The sequence below is a fragment of the Trachurus japonicus genome, chromosome 12, assembly GCF_045865225.1.
Source record: "Trachurus japonicus isolate A0001 chromosome 12, Traja_1.0".
Classification (NCBI taxonomy): domain Eukaryota; kingdom Metazoa; phylum Chordata; class Actinopteri; order Carangiformes; family Carangidae; genus Trachurus; species Trachurus japonicus.
In genome coordinates, this window is record NC_140918.1 from 11299854 (window position 1) to 11316250 (window position 16397).

At 40.9% G+C, this 16397-nt stretch overlaps 2 protein-coding genes and 3 non-coding genes across 5 annotated transcripts; 1 reads left to right on the forward strand and 4 right to left on the reverse strand.

The window, feature by feature from the left end:
- The first annotated feature begins 3208 nt into the window (after positions 1-3208).
- Positions 3209-6816, forward strand: LOC146977153 (betaine--homocysteine S-methyltransferase 1). Its single transcript, XM_085793134.1, has 8 exons — positions 3209-3511; positions 3727-3859; positions 3974-4086; positions 4302-4493; positions 5348-5495; positions 5917-6099; positions 6194-6422; positions 6512-6816. The coding sequence occupies exons 1-8, from the start codon at positions 3410-3412 to the stop codon at positions 6690-6692; spliced, it is 1281 nt and encodes a 426-aa protein (XP_085649260.1). The 5' UTR covers positions 3209-3409; the 3' UTR covers positions 6693-6816.
- Positions 6817-10169: 3353 nt separating this feature from the next.
- On the reverse strand, positions 10170-14304 carry LOC146977154 (large ribosomal subunit protein uL22-like). The gene is made up of 4 exons (XM_085793135.1): positions 14196-14304; positions 13305-13403; positions 11622-11813; positions 10170-10251 (listed from the first exon to the last, which is right to left on the reverse strand). Exons 1-4 carry the CDS (start codon positions 14295-14297, stop codon positions 10204-10206), a joined length of 441 nt encoding a protein of 146 aa, XP_085649261.1. The 5' UTR covers positions 14298-14304; the 3' UTR covers positions 10170-10203.
- Positions 10389-10455, reverse strand: LOC146977155 (small nucleolar RNA SNORD58). The gene has a single exon (XR_015037313.1). It is a non-coding gene; the product is annotated as a small nucleolar RNA SNORD58 (small nucleolar RNA).
- Positions 12775-12842, reverse strand: LOC146977156 (small nucleolar RNA SNORD58). Its single transcript, XR_015037319.1, has one exon. It is a non-coding gene; the product is annotated as a small nucleolar RNA SNORD58 (small nucleolar RNA).
- Positions 14305-14423: 119 nt separating the features above from the next.
- Positions 14424-14490, reverse strand: LOC146977157 (small nucleolar RNA SNORD58). Its single transcript, XR_015037322.1, has one exon. It is a non-coding gene; the product is annotated as a small nucleolar RNA SNORD58 (small nucleolar RNA).
- Between the last annotated feature and the right edge of the window lie 1907 nt (positions 14491-16397).

The following is a 16397-nucleotide window of genomic DNA, read 5'->3' on the forward strand; positions in this document are numbered from 1 at the left end:
ACAGGGGTCGAAATGAAGGTGTTTCTGGGGAACATAAATGTAAATTGTCCATACAGTGTTTGATTTGTCATCCTAACTGAACCATGGCTGCATGGCTATGAAAATAATTACCACCCAAAATACACATAACATGTAATTCAATGTAGTATTTACAGTTTTGATAAGTTAACACATAAACTAATGAGTGATTTCCATTTTCCTTTCTGTGTCTGCTTCATGTTAGTTGAGGAAAGAAAAAAAACATCAAGAGAATTGACCTGGAAGTTTCCATACAAAAACATTTATCTCTGATTGGTCCTTGAGCCTCTGACCACCTGGAACAGCCGCAACAGGTTTGAACCGGACATTTATCCTGATAGGACGTTTATATAAACACAGAGAAATGCAGGGAAACTGAGATCTGTGTTGAAACTGAGACCATATGATTTCTATTTGATCTGCAGAATTAATCACATGATTTTTGGGATGATCAGATGACCAGGGATGCAGTGCCTTAAAAATAGCCCACATGAGTTCAGTAACTATACAAAGTAACAGACCAATAATAGTTGTTTGTTCTTTTGAAATTTCACTATTGGATGTTTGATCATGAATTTTTGTACAGATATTCATGTTCCCCAGAGGATGAATCCCAGAGACTGACTGTATCCATTCATAAGGTTCATGTTTTTACTTTTTTTTAATGAAAATTACTGGATGTTTTTGATTGAATTTAAGCTAAACATAGGCTATATTCTCCAGAGGATGGAGCACATTAACCTTTAAACCTCTCCCAGCACCATCTTCACATCAAAATAAGGTAATGCAGACATGTAACATTGTGCATTGTGATCATTCTTTGCATCTCTGTGGTCATTTTGTGTTGTTTTAACCTGGAGAGAACCTTCAGATATCCCATACGTCAATGCCAATCAGTGTCATAGTTGATAGTGAGTTATGTAGCAGTGTTTGTACTGCTGTGACGGTGCAGAACTGCATTAGACGACTGCAGCAAAGACTTTAGAGCCAAAGGTTAAAGGTGAGATGGTGTTATATAAGTATGTGTTTATTATGAGGACTGCTTTCTGCAAAGAGTTTTATTCCTCCCAAGGAAATGAGGACTGATTCCTCCACAGTTTGGTTTGGGAAATATATCATAGCATCAATAAAAAGGGGAAAACCCTATGGCCGATATATATGATGATAAGTGACATCACTATTAAATTACAAAGAATTACTGACAGATTTGGGTCCTGGTCTTTGTACATGTGTGACTGATTGTTTTATTTTTCTAGACTGGATTTCTTCAGTTTGGAAATATTTATCTGGAACTAATCCTTAAGGTAAAAATCTGCAGCTTCTGTGAGAACCAAGTCAAACTCTTCTCTGTATTTGGTTTTATTTTCTCTTCTTTGTGAATGTTTTGCATATGTTTTTAAGTTAATAAAGATGTTTTCTTCATATGTTTGTGTTTTATCTATTTGTTGATGTATTTTTTCCATGTGCAGCGTGTTATTCACTCTGGGACCACCGTACAAGTGAGCTGGATGAGAATAAACTAAGTTAATATTATTATTTGAGCCCTCTTGATGTGAGATATCCGCAACAAATGTGGCATCTATGCGTTATGTCCTGTCACAGAGTCACAATATATAGAGCTGTGGAGAAAAGATCCAAGACATCAATGTGTTTCATCTTCTGCTTTTTCATTTGAACCGAACAACGGGGTGAGGAATCTATAATTTATATTTTTTTAAAAAGGAGGAATTTATTAAAAAAAAAAAAAAAAAAAACTGTGTTATCTTCATTTCATGGACAACAGCCATCTCTTGTCCCGTCTCAGTCCAACATACCACTGGTTGCCTGGACTATGTGTGCTGTGTTAATCTTGGTTTGATTACCCTGGGGGTGAGGTGGGGGTGTCGTTACCATGGTAACCAGACTGAGAGAAAACAGAGGGTTCTGTGGCGTAAACTTTAAGTTTTGACCTCTAATGATTCATTTAGTATCTTGTATGAAAAAAGGATGAGGGATAAAATATTATGTTACGTATCTACAAGACTTTTTACTAGAGAATTAGAGGACTAAATGACCTCAAACACTTTTTCCCAAGCATCATTTTCTCTCCAACAAGACATTTGGACATTTGTGTTCGACCGTGCTGACGAGGGCCAATGAGAGTCAGGTGTGCAGGGAGGAGCAGGTTCAGGTGAGTGCAGGCAGGGAGGGAGGAGACTCTATGAGGCCAGCTGGTGGACAGGCCTGGAATGACAAGGTGTGTGGAGAGGCCACGTTAATCAGTGATATGTATGTGTGGTCATGGCAAAAAAGTAGCCTATCTCTCCTGCATTGGTTCCCAATCTGGAGGTCAAGAGGTCAAGAAGACTATTAGTTTAGCTCCATGCAAACATAAACTAATCTGATTAAAATGCTCCTCCCGCAGCCTGTTTGCCATGTCTTCTGGGCAGCAGGAGATACAGTACCTGTCATTATTATGAATTATTGTCATTTTGTGATGTGATGTGATGGTAAATTCATTGATTTTTGGTATTTTAAATGAACAACGAACATGTTTGAAGACTCAGCAAACTCAGCATGTTTGTGTTTGTCTGATAACAAAACATTAATTGAACTCATTAAAATTACTCAAATTGATTCAACTACACCTCTGAATGTGTGAATATTATGAAGGCCTTTCTCACAGGAGGCTACAAGTTGCAACTTTACACTTCTGTTAATTGCACATTGGATCAGTTTCCAAACTGGTTTTCCAAATTGGCTCTAAGTTGAAGTATTACACCCACTTCCCTCCTTTAGCAGATGCTTGGTGATAAACAGCCCGTTAATGTCAAGCTCCCAAGTGAATAAGCATGTGTGACTTTATGTTTCTGGATGAACAACACATGAAACACACTAATATCACATCACTGCTGCAGAGTAAACCTGCCTATATGGTCTATGTGTCTGAACTTTTATTTTTTACCATCAACATAATGGCTTCTCTATGCTAGATTTTCTGCACAGTGGTTCTCTAAGCTTTATATAAAATAATCTCCATGTTATCGTATCTGTAACTTCTCCTCTGCAGCCTGTGCTCATATCACAAAATGGCTGATGAACCACATTCCTATCTGCATGAATCACTGATAAGTTATATTCTGTTCTCACCTATTTAAAATTCATCATGTTTCATCCAAAGTAAACACCAAAACAAAATGTCCCAATGTCCAAGCTATTATTGGAGCTGGGAGTGTTTCATTGCTGCTGTTAACAAGAACAATAGGCAGCCTTGTGCAAACTTGTGCAGTGTGCAGTGATAGAAGAGGAGGGGTAAAAAAAAAAAAAAAAAAACTTGCTGTGTGAGAGGCAGGCGGTTCCTCCGAGTGACATCAGGACCACCGCACCCTCCTGGATTATAAATTCGGCATGGATGCCTGAACAAACCCCTTTCCAACCTCAGAAGGACTCTGTAGCTGAGAAGAGTGGGCCGGTCACTGCTGCAACAATCATGGCACCAGCTGGAGCAAAGAAGGTAAGAAGAAGCTGCAAGTAGAAGAAGCTGCAGCTTTTTACACTTCAGCTGCGTGTGCGCACTTTTTTTTTTTTTTTGTCTTTTCGCAGAAGGAAGTGGTTTTGCACACTGCCAACTACCAGCACAGAGAAATATATATGTTAACAGACTTGTGTGCATTATGTCTTTGTCTTTGTCTGTATCCCGCTTGATGCGCGCTTTAACTTTTAACGCAGGGGATTTTGGAGCGTCTGGATGCAGGAGAGGTCGTGATCGGGGACGGAGGCTTTGTCTTCGCCCTGGAGAAGAGAGGCTACGTGAAGGCTGGGCCGTGGACACCTGAAGCTGCTGCCGAGCACCCTGAAGCAGGTCGTTATGCAACTCCCTTTTGTTTGTTTGTTTGTTTGTTTCTCCATAAATTACCTCCAAACCTGTGAATCCAGCTCTGTGAAGTGAACTTGTATCTTCCTTTTCTTCTTTCAGTGCGGCAGCTGCACAGGGAGTTCCTGAGAGCAGGCTCCAATGTCATGCAAACGTTCACCTTCTACGCCAGTGACGACAAACTGGTGAACCGAGGCCACACTCAGCGCTTCACCGTGAGTTCAGGCTGAGTGACTGCAGCTGCTGGCAGCTCTCAGCTCCAGTCATGGAGAGGGGATGGCAGCTTGGCAGTAGCCTAGTAGTAGTAGTAGTAGTTGCAGGGTTGGCACAGAACCCCAAGTGCCTTCAACATGGAAAACCTGGCACCTGGTGGAGTTTGTTGCATTTAAAAGTGTGTTAATTCTTTTTGTTTTCTCCTGTGAACTTGCAGGGGCAGCAGATAAACGAAGCGGCTTGTGACCTGGCCCGCGAGGTGGCCAACGAGGGTGATGCTCTGGTGGCCGGAGGAGTCTCCCAGACCCCCTCTTACCTCAGCTGCAAGAGTGAGGATGACGTTAAGGCCATCTTCAAGAAGCAGCTCGAGGTCTTCGTCCAGAAAAACGTAGACTTCTTGATCGCAGAGGTATGTAATCGACACCCGAGATGTTCTGAGAAGTCCAAACGGGAACCGGGTCCTGACTGTAGCGGTGTGGAACTGCACCTCTGGGCTGGTGGAGTCACTTTATACCCACCTAAAAATAGCCGTTGATGCATATCAGTCCATGTCTTCCTGAGCAAGGCTGCATGCAATCAGGTTACTTTTCCTTTTAATCCGTGGTGTTGACTGCATTTCAGTTCCCTGGCTTTAGCCTCCTCCCAAGGCAACATGTGTACCTTCATTAAAACCCATTGGCAAAGTCTTAAAGTAAATCTCCTGTAACGCACATTAACACCAAGTATACACACCCAGCAAGATGCCACTGTTTCTTTTTTAGTATGGAGCAGATTCATTGGCCAGATGCCATCTTGGCTTGTTCAGTGCACCACAGGTATCTGGCACACAATTCTGTGTTTTAATGGGAAGAAACTTCCATCATGCCTTCTGCAGTGGCTCCTGCCAGAATCAAATGCGTGTTCCTGGTTACTACCAGAAGGTGATTACAACCAACATGCAAGAACAGGGTGTTTCCACACATGGCAACTGCGGCAGCATTTGGGCAGCACCTGCGGCTATTTCTTTGAAACAGTGAGATGATGGGTCTCTAACAAAAACCAGAAACTCAAGATGTTGGAAACATCTTTGTACAATAATGGCTCTCGAATGTGTCATTTTACCCTCTTGTTATGATTCTTTCGAACAGCTTCGGGAAAAGGTGGCATCAGTCTTAATGTTCTGATCTTTTGACCAGAAAACAATGAATGAAAATCTATATTCATTCAGTAGCTGAATGAGTTTATCTGTTTACCTCTAACCTGGGCTTTTCTGCTTGTTTGCAGTACTTCGAGCACGTGGAAGAGGCTGAGTGGGCAGTCCAGGCTTTGAAGGCCACCGGCAAGCCAGTGGCTGCGACTATGTGCATTGGACCTGACGGAGACCTGAACGGAGTCGGCCCCGGAGACTGTGCTGTCAGACTGGTCAAAGCTGGTATGGCAGATCTGGATGTTATGTGTGTGTGTGTGTGTAGTATATGTCAATGAGAGGGATAAGATAATATCCAGGCCTGTCAGTATGTGTCAAACTGCCTCGTCAGAGTTCCCATGAACCTCTGACCCTGTTTAAACATCATATAGATCACACGATAGAGGCTGAGAGGTGGAGGTCAAAGGAAAAGCTGGTTCCTATGCTTCACGTGAAGCAATTTCATTAAACCCTCCCTAGTTAATGCATATTTCAAACTCAAAAGTAATGTGCTATGGTTTTCTCCTAGTGCTTGTGATTTCATGCGCCTTTTTTGTAAATCTAACATTTGGTGCCATCTAGTGGTCATGTGAAGAAATGCACTACTGGTCTAATATGAACACAAATGAGCCTAATCAAGGTTTTTTTGTGTCCTTTCTCCCTGTAGGAGCTCAGATTGTGGGCATTAACTGCCACTTCGACCCAGAGACCTGTGTGAAGACTGTCAAGATGATGAAGGAGGGAGTGGACAAGGCCGGGCTTAAGGCTCACTACATGTGCCAGCCTTTGGCCTACCACACCCCGGACTGCAACCGCCAGGGTTTCATCGACCTGCCAGAGTTCCCCTTCGGTTCGTAATCAACCCCACACTGACAAAAACTAATGTTTCTCACCTTTAGTCTCTAATTTGGTTTGTCGTCATAATCTATAAATTCATCCAACAGGTCTGGAGCCGAGGATCCTGACCAGATGGGACATGCAGAAATATGCCCGTGAAGCGTACAACGTTGGGATCCGTTACATCGGCGGCTGCTGTGGATTTGAACCCTATCACGTCCGTGCCCTGGCTGAAGAGCTGGCGCCTGAGAGGGGCACCTTGCCAACTGGTTCGGAGAAGCATGGCACCTGGGGCAGTGGCCTGGAGATGCACACAAAGCCTTGGGTCAGAGCAAGGTAGATTGATTTTTCTTTTTTCTGCATCTCCTTTCCTCTCATGGTGTGTCTACCGTTTGGATCTAAGTGGATCTTCTTCCACTCCGCAGGGCCCGTCGTGACTACTGGGAGACACTGAAGCCAGCGTCTGGTCGTCCTCTCTGCCCCTCCATGGCCACACCTGACGGCTGGGGCATCACCAAAGGCCACGTGGACCTGATGCAGCAGAAGGAGGCCACCTCCCAGGAGCAGCTGAAGGCTCTCTTTGACAAGGCCAACAAAGGCAACTGAGCTCCTCCTCCTCCTCCGATGCATCTGCCTGGAAGGAAGAAGCCGAGGGGGGTGGCGTGAGAGGCCAACTCACACATTCCCTTCAGTTTTACATACCAAAAATAAAATCGAAATGCTGAAGTTATTTCTGTCTCTTTAAGGACCATTTATTTACTCACATTTCAATAAGCTTTTCCAGCCTTAGCTAGCAATGATTGCCTTTCAGTACCATGAGCCCTGTGAAATTACTGTGACTACAAAGCTCAAAAAAGAGCAGCTGTGAACACACCTGATCCCTTAACACTCCAAAAGTGCTTTGTCTTATAAAAGAATTGAATCATGTGTGGCAATAAAGTTCCAGTTGAACAAAACCAGTCTGTGTGAATGGGATTTATTTCCTCTCCTTACCTTCCAACCAAAGATGTTCAAGAAAATGTTAAGTTAATACTTCACATGAACAGAGCAACTCAAACTCAAAAGTACTTTATTATTCCGGAAGGACATCAAAAGTGCAGGTGCAAAACAACGATCCACACATACATACCACAGCCATACCCAACACAATAATACACATTCCTACAACCACACATAAGTACGAGTACTCGCAGCAAAGGTTAAAAACAAAGGACACAAACAGGTTAATTAAAAAGGAAAAAGTTCTGGTGGGAGTTAGGTCTAGTAACATCTATTGTCAGCAGTGTTGGGAATGTTACTTTTAAAAAGTAATTAGTTATAGTTACTAATTACTTCTCCCAAAAAGTAACTGAGTTAGTAACTCCACTACTTCACTATAATAGTAATTAGTTACCAGGGAAAGTAACTATTGTGTTACTTTTTCTTTCTTTTTTTTAAGTTTAAATATGTTGAATTTGGATTTTTTTTCTCTCATTTTTAAATTGTATTTTATTGTTTTCATATATTTCACTGATTGCAATTATGGAACGCGAGTGTGTGTTTTATTGAAAGCGAGGCTGGTGTGCCTATGAAAATAGGTTACAGTGGGTTTTTTAAGTGCTGTGGCTACAAGCAAATCTCATATTGTCTCTGTACAAAGACAACAAAGACCTTTTTAAATGTGAAAACAGCGGAGACCTATTCAAGATTTGCGTTTAATAACAGGCGAAACATCAAAATTAATTTATTCATGGCCACATTAAGTGAAATTATTAACTTTACCGATTATCCATCTGATTATCTGTCCTGCTGCGAGCGCACAACTTCTCAGGGTATCCTTAAAATGTCTTAAATTCATGTATCTAAAATTAAGGCCTTAAAAAGTATTACATTTATTAGAAAATTCTAAGACGGTCTTAAATATATAATATATAATACACAGCATCATAAAATATGTATGCGCTTAAACTTTTATATGAAATAACAGGGTATCCGCGGGGTCTTAAAATGTCTAAAATGTGAAAATCTAAATTTTAGGTCTTAAAATGTCTTAAATTTGTTGAATTATTGTGTTCAAGTCTTAAATAATTTTAGACAGGTCTTACATTTTCTTATGCCCACCATGGGCGAGCATTTCACTCGCATTTGCCCCTAAAAAAAAACAAACATGTGTGAACCGGGAAAATCACAAAAAAGAAAGAGCACAACCTGCGATTGGTCAAAAACTACAAATCCCACAATTCTCTGGCCTCAACAATAACAGTAGTTAGTGTAAGTAAGGGAGAGTGGAGCTGTCGGTGAAAAGAGGAAACAGCGCCACGTCTGGTCCTGTTCTATGTTGTTCGTTCACACCGTCACCGTTTATTCGTTACGTCCGCGGTGTAAAAGGCCGTGACGCAAAGACGCGATTAGGCGCGAGACGCGATTAGGCGCGAGACGCGGTAAACGCGACTCTTTTTTTTTTTGCGACGCTACACCCGATTCTTTTATGGCGACGGGACCTTCGCGTCTTCGTCTATTTCATCGTGTTTGGTGGGAAGACCCACAAGGGGCTTCCCACCAAACACGAGGAACGCTTTTTTTTCGCTCGAGCTTTGACGCGCGACCAAACGCGAGATACGCGAGAAATGCGATTTATCGCTCGTTTTGACTCGTCTCAAAAAAATTCACTTTTTTTTTTTTTTTTTTTTAAATGTCAAAAAATTAACGAGCCCGCCCATTTTCACTACAACAACATTTATTTTTATTTTTTTCGGGCATTTATGCCTTTATGGATAGTAGGCTACAGTAGACAGGAAACGGGAAGGCAGAGAGAGGGGGAATGACACGCAGTACCTAAATGGCTCTAACCACTACGCCACGCGACGCACCACTACAACAACAACATTTCTGCTCTCATCAACCATGGTTGAGGTCACAACGCTGCGCTGTAGCTGCTCTGGAAGTCCGTCGCTTCTGGTCCGAGACACGAGTTCCGGGCTGATGAGCTACAGAGACTTTAGAGTCAAAGAGGAGCAGAGCGTCGCTGTGTCGGACTGTTTGGATTTAATGAAGAAGCTGCACAGCGTCAGGTGAGCAGAAGCTGCACAGCGTCAGGTGAGCAGAAGCTGCACAGCGTCCTGCTGTGCTACCGGAGCTTGATATGTAAAAAAAAAAAAAAAAACCCGCCAGGCGCACGTCGCGGTGGAGAGAACAGCTGAGTTTTCCTCCTCCAGCTGAACATCTGATCTGTGGTGAAGACGTACAGAGACCTGCCACAGTGTCACGGTGCATTAATATAAACTCTGTCCTCAGACTGTCCCTGAACACCACACAGAGACAACATGGAGCTGTGTGACAGGTTGAGTTTTATTTATCATGATTAATACATACTTAGTAACAAGCCTATAAGTTCAACACATCAGTATATGCTACTGTGATTTAACTAGCCTAGTTAAATAAAAAGATGTAGTTTAATACCATAATATATAGGGGTGACCAAAGGCCAATGTATTTACTTCATGTGTCAAATATTGTCTGCAGGCGGAGACGCTCAGAGAGAAAGTGTGTGTATGTTCTTGTCTTTTACCTCAAGGAGATTAAAGTAGTGTCTGTTTCCACTTTGAAAACGCCAACTTTCCCTCCGAACTCGGCAGCTTCCCTCTGCTAGTTTGTGTGTGTGAGGCTAAACTGCAAACTAAACTGGGTGGTTTGTGTACAAACTGAACACTGCCTCGGATTGGCTTAAATTCAGTTTAATGTTTAATGGAATGAAGTCACAGCAAACTGAATAAATAGATTTTATGTTTTTAACCCTGAGCTGAAACTTTCCAGTTTCTGAACAAACAGATTCAACCTGTTGATTCACTTTTTTTCTTTTTAAAGTTTTTGTCTGACAATTAAACTTTTCAACCTTTGATGTTAAGTCAGTGAACGCATCACTGGACCTTTAACCCTCCTGTTTATGTCATGTGACCCATAGTGAAGCTTTTTACCTTTTAAACTTCTTTTTCTACACTAGAGAAGAATCCTATTGGCTGAGTGTCGAGGGGCCAGGTGAGGTCACAGCTGTGAACACCTGAGTTCTTCATCATCATCATCAACAACGACACAGAGACTCAGAGCTGAGTGGAAACAAGCATCAGTTTTATTGTCATCTTTACTCCCGAGCCATGAGCTTCTGCTTCTTCAGCTTCTTCTGTGACACCTGAGGAGACAAACACACAGATGGTCAGCTGTCAATCATCCAATCATCATCATCACACAGGTGAGGGAACAGGTGAGGGAACAGATGAGGGAACAGGTGAGGGAACAGGTGAGGGAACAGGTGAGGGGACAGGTGAGGCTGCTCAGAGTTTAGAGTTTGTTTTCATGGTGAATCCAAAGGTGTCCTAAGAAGTCATCACTGCAGCCACAGAAACAACAACAACAGGTGGAGGAGTCGCGGTGCGTTCACTGACACTCAGACACTTTGGGACGTCACGATTACTTGGTTTCACAATTAATTACAGTATTAGAACAGCAAATTAATTCATTTATCGTAAAGATTCCTAAGTACTGTAACTTTCCATAAAAGATTGTCTGAACTTATATCGACAGATTAAAAAGACTGTTGAGTACATTACATTTGTTTTCACTATTTGCTGATAATTGATGGGTTATTTCTCTGATATCCGATATATTTTTTGACTATTTGTTGACTTTTTATTCACTAAATAAAGAGTCATCTATTCAAGAATTTCAATATCAGATGCTTTGATAACGACAATGATTGATTGTCACTTTAAATTACACTTCCAAAATGCTCCACAACAGTGCTTGAGCGGCTCGTCAGCTGTGAAAAAGTAGCAGCTAAAGGAGGAAAAACATCCAATATCCATCAGCACCTGAGGGATCAGCATTTTAGTAACGTTTGAGATATATATTAACTTCTGCTTTATTGTTTTATTGCATGTTTTTACTATAACATTACCTGTATCCAATTTAGTTTTATTGTTATGTTTTACTTGTGTTTATATATTATATAGAGCACTTTGGTCTACCTGGGTTGTACATTTAAATGTGCTATATAAATAAATATGTATTGTATTTTGCTTCTCCCGCTTTCCCTTTCGGCCATGTGCATTATTTGAACTAAGATGAAGTGTGATGATGATTTAAATTGACATGCCCGAAATAAACAAATTGATTGATATACACACAGTAACTGGGTTAAATTACATTAATGTTAATTTACCCAACGTCACGCTGAATTGGTAGGAATTGAAATGTTTGCACGTCATTTGTAAGAAAAAAGATTAAAATAAACGTAAAAACATTAGGTATAGGATTAATAACTGGTCATATATCAATTGATACTTAATATATTGTGTTTAGAATTAGTAACGTAATTATATTTTGACTACATTTGATTTTACATATTCATATTGTTGTGAAGTTAATGCACATTAATTCTAACACTGATTATTTTTGGAAATAATTGTACTAAGAACGCCTGTAATCGTGACGTCTCTAGTGTCAGGTGTCGTCTTGGCCCCGCCCCCTCCGACCATGTGACCCTGTGACCATGTGACCCACCTTCTTCTTCTGAGCGACCTCCTCCTCCGGCTTGGGGACGATCTGCTCCTTCTCCGTGAGGATCATCTCGATGTGGCAGGGCGAGCTCATGTAGGGGTTGATGCGGCCGTGGGCGCGGTACGTACGCCGCCGCATCTTGGGCGCCTTGTTCACCTGGATGTGTTCGATCACCAGAGAGTCCACGTCCAGACCCTGAGGGCAGACAGACAGCCGGCCGGCCAATCACAGCACAGGGTTATAGACACACACTCTGACATCACTTCCTCTTCACTAACTCCAGATAAATAGATGAGATTATTGATCAACAGGACAGAAAAAATCATCAACTGATCAGTTCCTGTTCCAGTGTCTTTAGATTCAACAGGAAACTAAACAAAAAGTCAATAATCAATCAGCTGCTGATCAGTTTCCTTAGTGTAGCGACAAAATGACACCTGAGATTAGAGCTGTAACAATTAATTGAACAATAGATCGTAAACTTTTTCGATTATAGAATAATTGGTTTGTATAAGTTAAGGATTAGATAGTTTAAGGGGAAAAAAAAGTCAAAATTCTCTGGTTTCAGCTTGTTAAATGTGAATATTTCTGGTTTCTTTGTTCCTTTATGACAATAAACTGAGTCTCTCTTTGGTTGGTGGACAAAACAAGTCATTTGGGAAACACAGATTGATATTTTTCAACATTTTATTGACCAAACAACTAATCGATTAATCATTTAAACAAACAGTTTAATCGATAAAACAAATAATTGATTAGTTTGGTCAATAAAATGTTGTAAAATGTCAATCAGTGTTTCTCAAACCACCAGTTGACATCCTCAAATGTCTTGTTTTGTCCACAAACCAAAGAGAGACTCAGTTTATTGTCATAAGGAACAAAGAAACCAGAAATATTCACATTTAAGAAGCTGAAACCAGAGAATTTGGACTTTTTCTTAACTACCCAAACTGATTATTAGATTATCAAAATGGTTGACGATTCATTTAATAGTCAGTTATTGTTAGATTAATCGTTGCGGCTCTACCTGAGATCAAATACTGATCAGGTCAATAGATTATCAATATGTTTTCAGGCAAACGTCAACTCTTCAATGACAATAATCAATAGTAAATCATCGACTCCATTAGTGACGTCATAACTCAGTGATCGACAGGTGGCTCAGATTCGTTTAGTTATTTTCATCTTTAAATCCAAAGGTGTCCTAAGATGTCATCATTGCCACCTGTACAGCTCAATCACTGAGATCAACCAACACACACCTGAGTTCATGCAGTTAAAGGGATAGTTCAACATTTTGTCAGATTCTCCTCTCACCATAATCCCTATAGTTATGTAACATTACGACACATGAAGCAAATACTCTGAACTCCCTCCGCCCAGCAGCCGTGTCTGGAAAGTAGTTCCGGCTGCATTTGCCTCTAACAACTGTCTCTAATGTTACATGATTATCTCATAGCGTGGTGAACGTGCAGGTCACAACTTGTCCAGAGCGTTGTGGAGTTTAATTCACTGAGCAGCTCACGTCTCTGCCCCGCTGATCTCAAAACATGCACCAATAATTAACGGTATAATGAACCTACTGCTGTGACTATAGGGATTATGGTGAGAGGAGAATCTGACTAAAATGTTGAACTGTCCCTTTAAAGCTTATTCACACACACTCACTCTCTGTAGTGAACTCACCTTGAGCTCAGCGTTGCTCTCGGCGTTCTTCAGCATGTGCAGAAGGAACTCGGCGCTTTTCTTGGGCCAACGACCCTGAGTCCAGCCGAACTGTTTGGCCTGAAGACACAAACAGCAACACAGTTACAGCAACACAGTTACAGCCAGCTAGTGGTTTTCATTTCTTTTTGCTGCTAATGTACACTTTGTTATTTGTTAATAAATAATATTAAGTACATATATCTGTTAATGTGTTACCTTTTTTTTTTTTTAAACAAGGCTAAATGTTGATGTTTGATGATTGTCAAGCCTGATTCCTTCACTCACATGGCAAGTAAAGGTACTATACGGTTCATTCATTCATTCAACAGTAGTATCGGTATCGGCAGAGATGGACAGAGTACTCGACCCCAGTACTTGAGTAAGAGTACAAATACTACTGGTCAAAATTTACTCTGTTACAAGTAAAAGTAGCTCAGTCGACATGTTACTCGAGTAAGAGTAAAAGAGTACTTGCTTTTAAAAGGTACTTAAGTATCCAAAAGTACATGCTTTTAAATTTACTTTAAGTAAAAATAAGAAGAGTAAGAGTAAATTTCTTATTTTTCACATCAATGAATTACTATAATTTTTTCTAAATGAATTTAAAGACCTTTTAACTCTTGTTTGTGAGAATGAACTCTTTGAAAGCAGCTGCAGTGATGTGCTGCTTTTAGGGGTTAGGGTTTCCTTCTTTGACAAACAGCTTGTGTTCAATAGGATTTTAGAAAAAGACCTGAAAGTAACGAGTACTTTTCAGCCTTCCTAGAAATTAACTAGTAATAATTTGTCTTGGAAATGTATTCAAGTAAGAGTAATAAGTACCAAAGAAATCTAATCATCGGTGGATCGATCTCTCGGTGCGACACTGACCTGAGCGCAGCGGCCGACGCCTCCGTTGTAGCGGCGGAACGGGACGCACTGGTGCTTGACGACCACGTCCCTCAGGTACTTGTTGGCCTTACGGATGTGCATGCCCTTGATGGCCTGGGCTGTCTCACGGGTGTTCTGGTGGGGGGGGTGGGGGGGTAAACGTTAGTGCATGTACACATTTAACACACAGGAACGTACACACACACACACACACTCTGTGATCGACAGGTGGCTCAGATTTGTTGAGTGTTTTCATGTTTTAATCCAAAGGTGTCCTAAGATGTCATCATCGCCACCTGAGCAGGTTTCACTCTCTCACACACACAAAGTGACATCAGTTCATTTATCACGTTCAGTTCAAACTTCACTGATCAACTTCAGGGCTGCAACTAATGTATTATTCTCATTATTGATTATATAAAGGATTAATCGGACAGTTGTTTGGTCAATAAAATGTTTAAAATGTCAAAATGTGTTTCCTAAACCACCAGACATTGTCCTCAAATGTCTTGTTTGGACCATAAACCAAAGAGAGACTCAGTTAATTGTCATAAAGGAACAAAGAAACTAGAAATATTCACATTTAAGAAGCTGGAAAAAACAAAAATCTTAGCACATCTATTTCTTAGGCAGGTGCGTCGGAGGGTGACAATTAAGTCCAAATTAGAAAAAGAAGAGTTCCTGCACACATGGCCAACTTGCAGAATTTATTGTATTGACCTAAGGGTCTAGCACCGAAACGTTGCAATACAATAAATTCTGCAAGTTGGCCATGTGTGCAGGAACTCTTCTTTTTCACATTTAAGTAGCTGTAATCAGAGAATTTGGACTTTTTTCCCCACTTAAAAAACTACTTAAACTTAATTATTGCTGCTTTAATTGACTTATATTTGATTATTCAAATATTAACCATTGATTATCTATCAGCAGGTTGTGTTCACATGCAGCTGGGAGTTTTAGAAAACACTAATATTTCCAATAATGATGTCGTTATCAAGATCTTCACCTACGTGATCCAGCATCAATACATTAAGGAGGTTCACCTGGCTGCACCTGAACGCTACATCAGTCCTATTTCCCCCCTCGACACCTGAACACAACACCAGCACATTAACTTAGCTGCATTTAACTGGAGGCTGAAGCTGTAGGGAACTATTTCGAGCGGCGGATGAACACGTATCGTCTCCCAACAGACGCGATTAGGCGCGAGACGCGGTAGACGCGACTTTTTTTTTTTTGCGACGCAATACACCCGATTTTTTTTGGGCGACGGGACCATCGCGTCTTCGTCTATTTCAACGCTTTTTTTTCGCTCGAGTTCTGACGCGCGACCAAACGCGAGATACGCGATTTGACGCTCGTTTTGACTCGTGACCATTTTGTGTAAATTCGCATCTTCACGAGCTCGCCCATTTTCACAACAACAACAACAACAACAACAATAACAACAACAACATTTCTGCTCTCATCAACCATGGTTTTCGTCTTACAGTTTGTTTTGTGTCAACTTTACATTTAAAAATTATGGCACGCCAAAGTTGCAGGACTTCTCTTTTAACATACTAGTATTACAAAAAAAACAAAACACACACACACACACACACACACACACACACACACACACACACACACACACACACACACACACACACACACACAGGCTACCTGTCAAAGGTTTGGACACACCTTCCCATTCAATGGTTTTAATGACTTTCTACATTGTAGATTCAAGATATCAAAACTATGAAGGAACACATGGAATTATGGTTTGGGATGAGTTGGACCGCAGAGTGAAGGCAAAAAAGCCAACAGCTCTGGCAGGAAGTAGCTACCGCAGCATCAGGTGCACAACCACCAGATTCTGCAATAGCTTCTTTTCCAACAAGATCGGACTGCTGAACTCCCGGTCTCTCCTTTATTCCCGGCCTTTGATCCTGTCCTGGTTTTGTCTCCTGTGCAATATTTTCTATTTTATTTGTACCTACCAATATTTCAACCTATGTTTTTATTCTGCACTTAGCACTTTCCTTTCAGTATCTCTACTTTTAGATTTATCTAGGCCTATTTATTCAGGTTATTTTGAATTGAATGACAATAAAAGACAATCAATCAATCTATCAATCTATCAATCTATCTATCTATCTATCTATCTATCTATCTATCTATCTATCTATCTATCTATCTATCTATCTATCTATCTAT

Excerpts from the sequence above, each read along its gene's own strand:
- LOC146977153 (XM_085793134.1), top strand. The coding sequence starts at position 3,410 with ATGCCTGAACAAACCCCTTTCCAACCTCAGAAGGACTCTGTAGCTGAG. Across the intron at positions 3,512-3,726 it reads CACCAGCTGGAGCAAAGAAG|GGGATTTTGGAGCGTCTGGA; the intron begins GTAAGAAGAAGC and ends CTTTTAACGCAG. Across the intron at positions 4,087-4,301 it reads GCCACACTCAGCGCTTCACC|GGGCAGCAGATAAACGAAGC; the intron begins GTGAGTTCAGGC and ends GTGAACTTGCAG.
- LOC146977154 (XM_085793135.1), bottom strand. The coding sequence starts at position 14,297 with ATGCACATCCGTAAGGCCAACAAGTACCTGAGGGACGTGGTCGTCAAG. Across the intron at positions 13,404-14,195 it reads GCGTCGGCCGCTGCGCTCAG|GCCAAACAGTTCGGCTGGAC; the intron begins GTCAGTGTCGCA and ends TTGTGTCTTCAG. Across the intron at positions 11,814-13,304 it reads AGAGCAACGCTGAGCTCAAG|GGTCTGGACGTGGACTCTCT; the intron begins GTGAGTTCACTA and ends GTCTGCCCTCAG.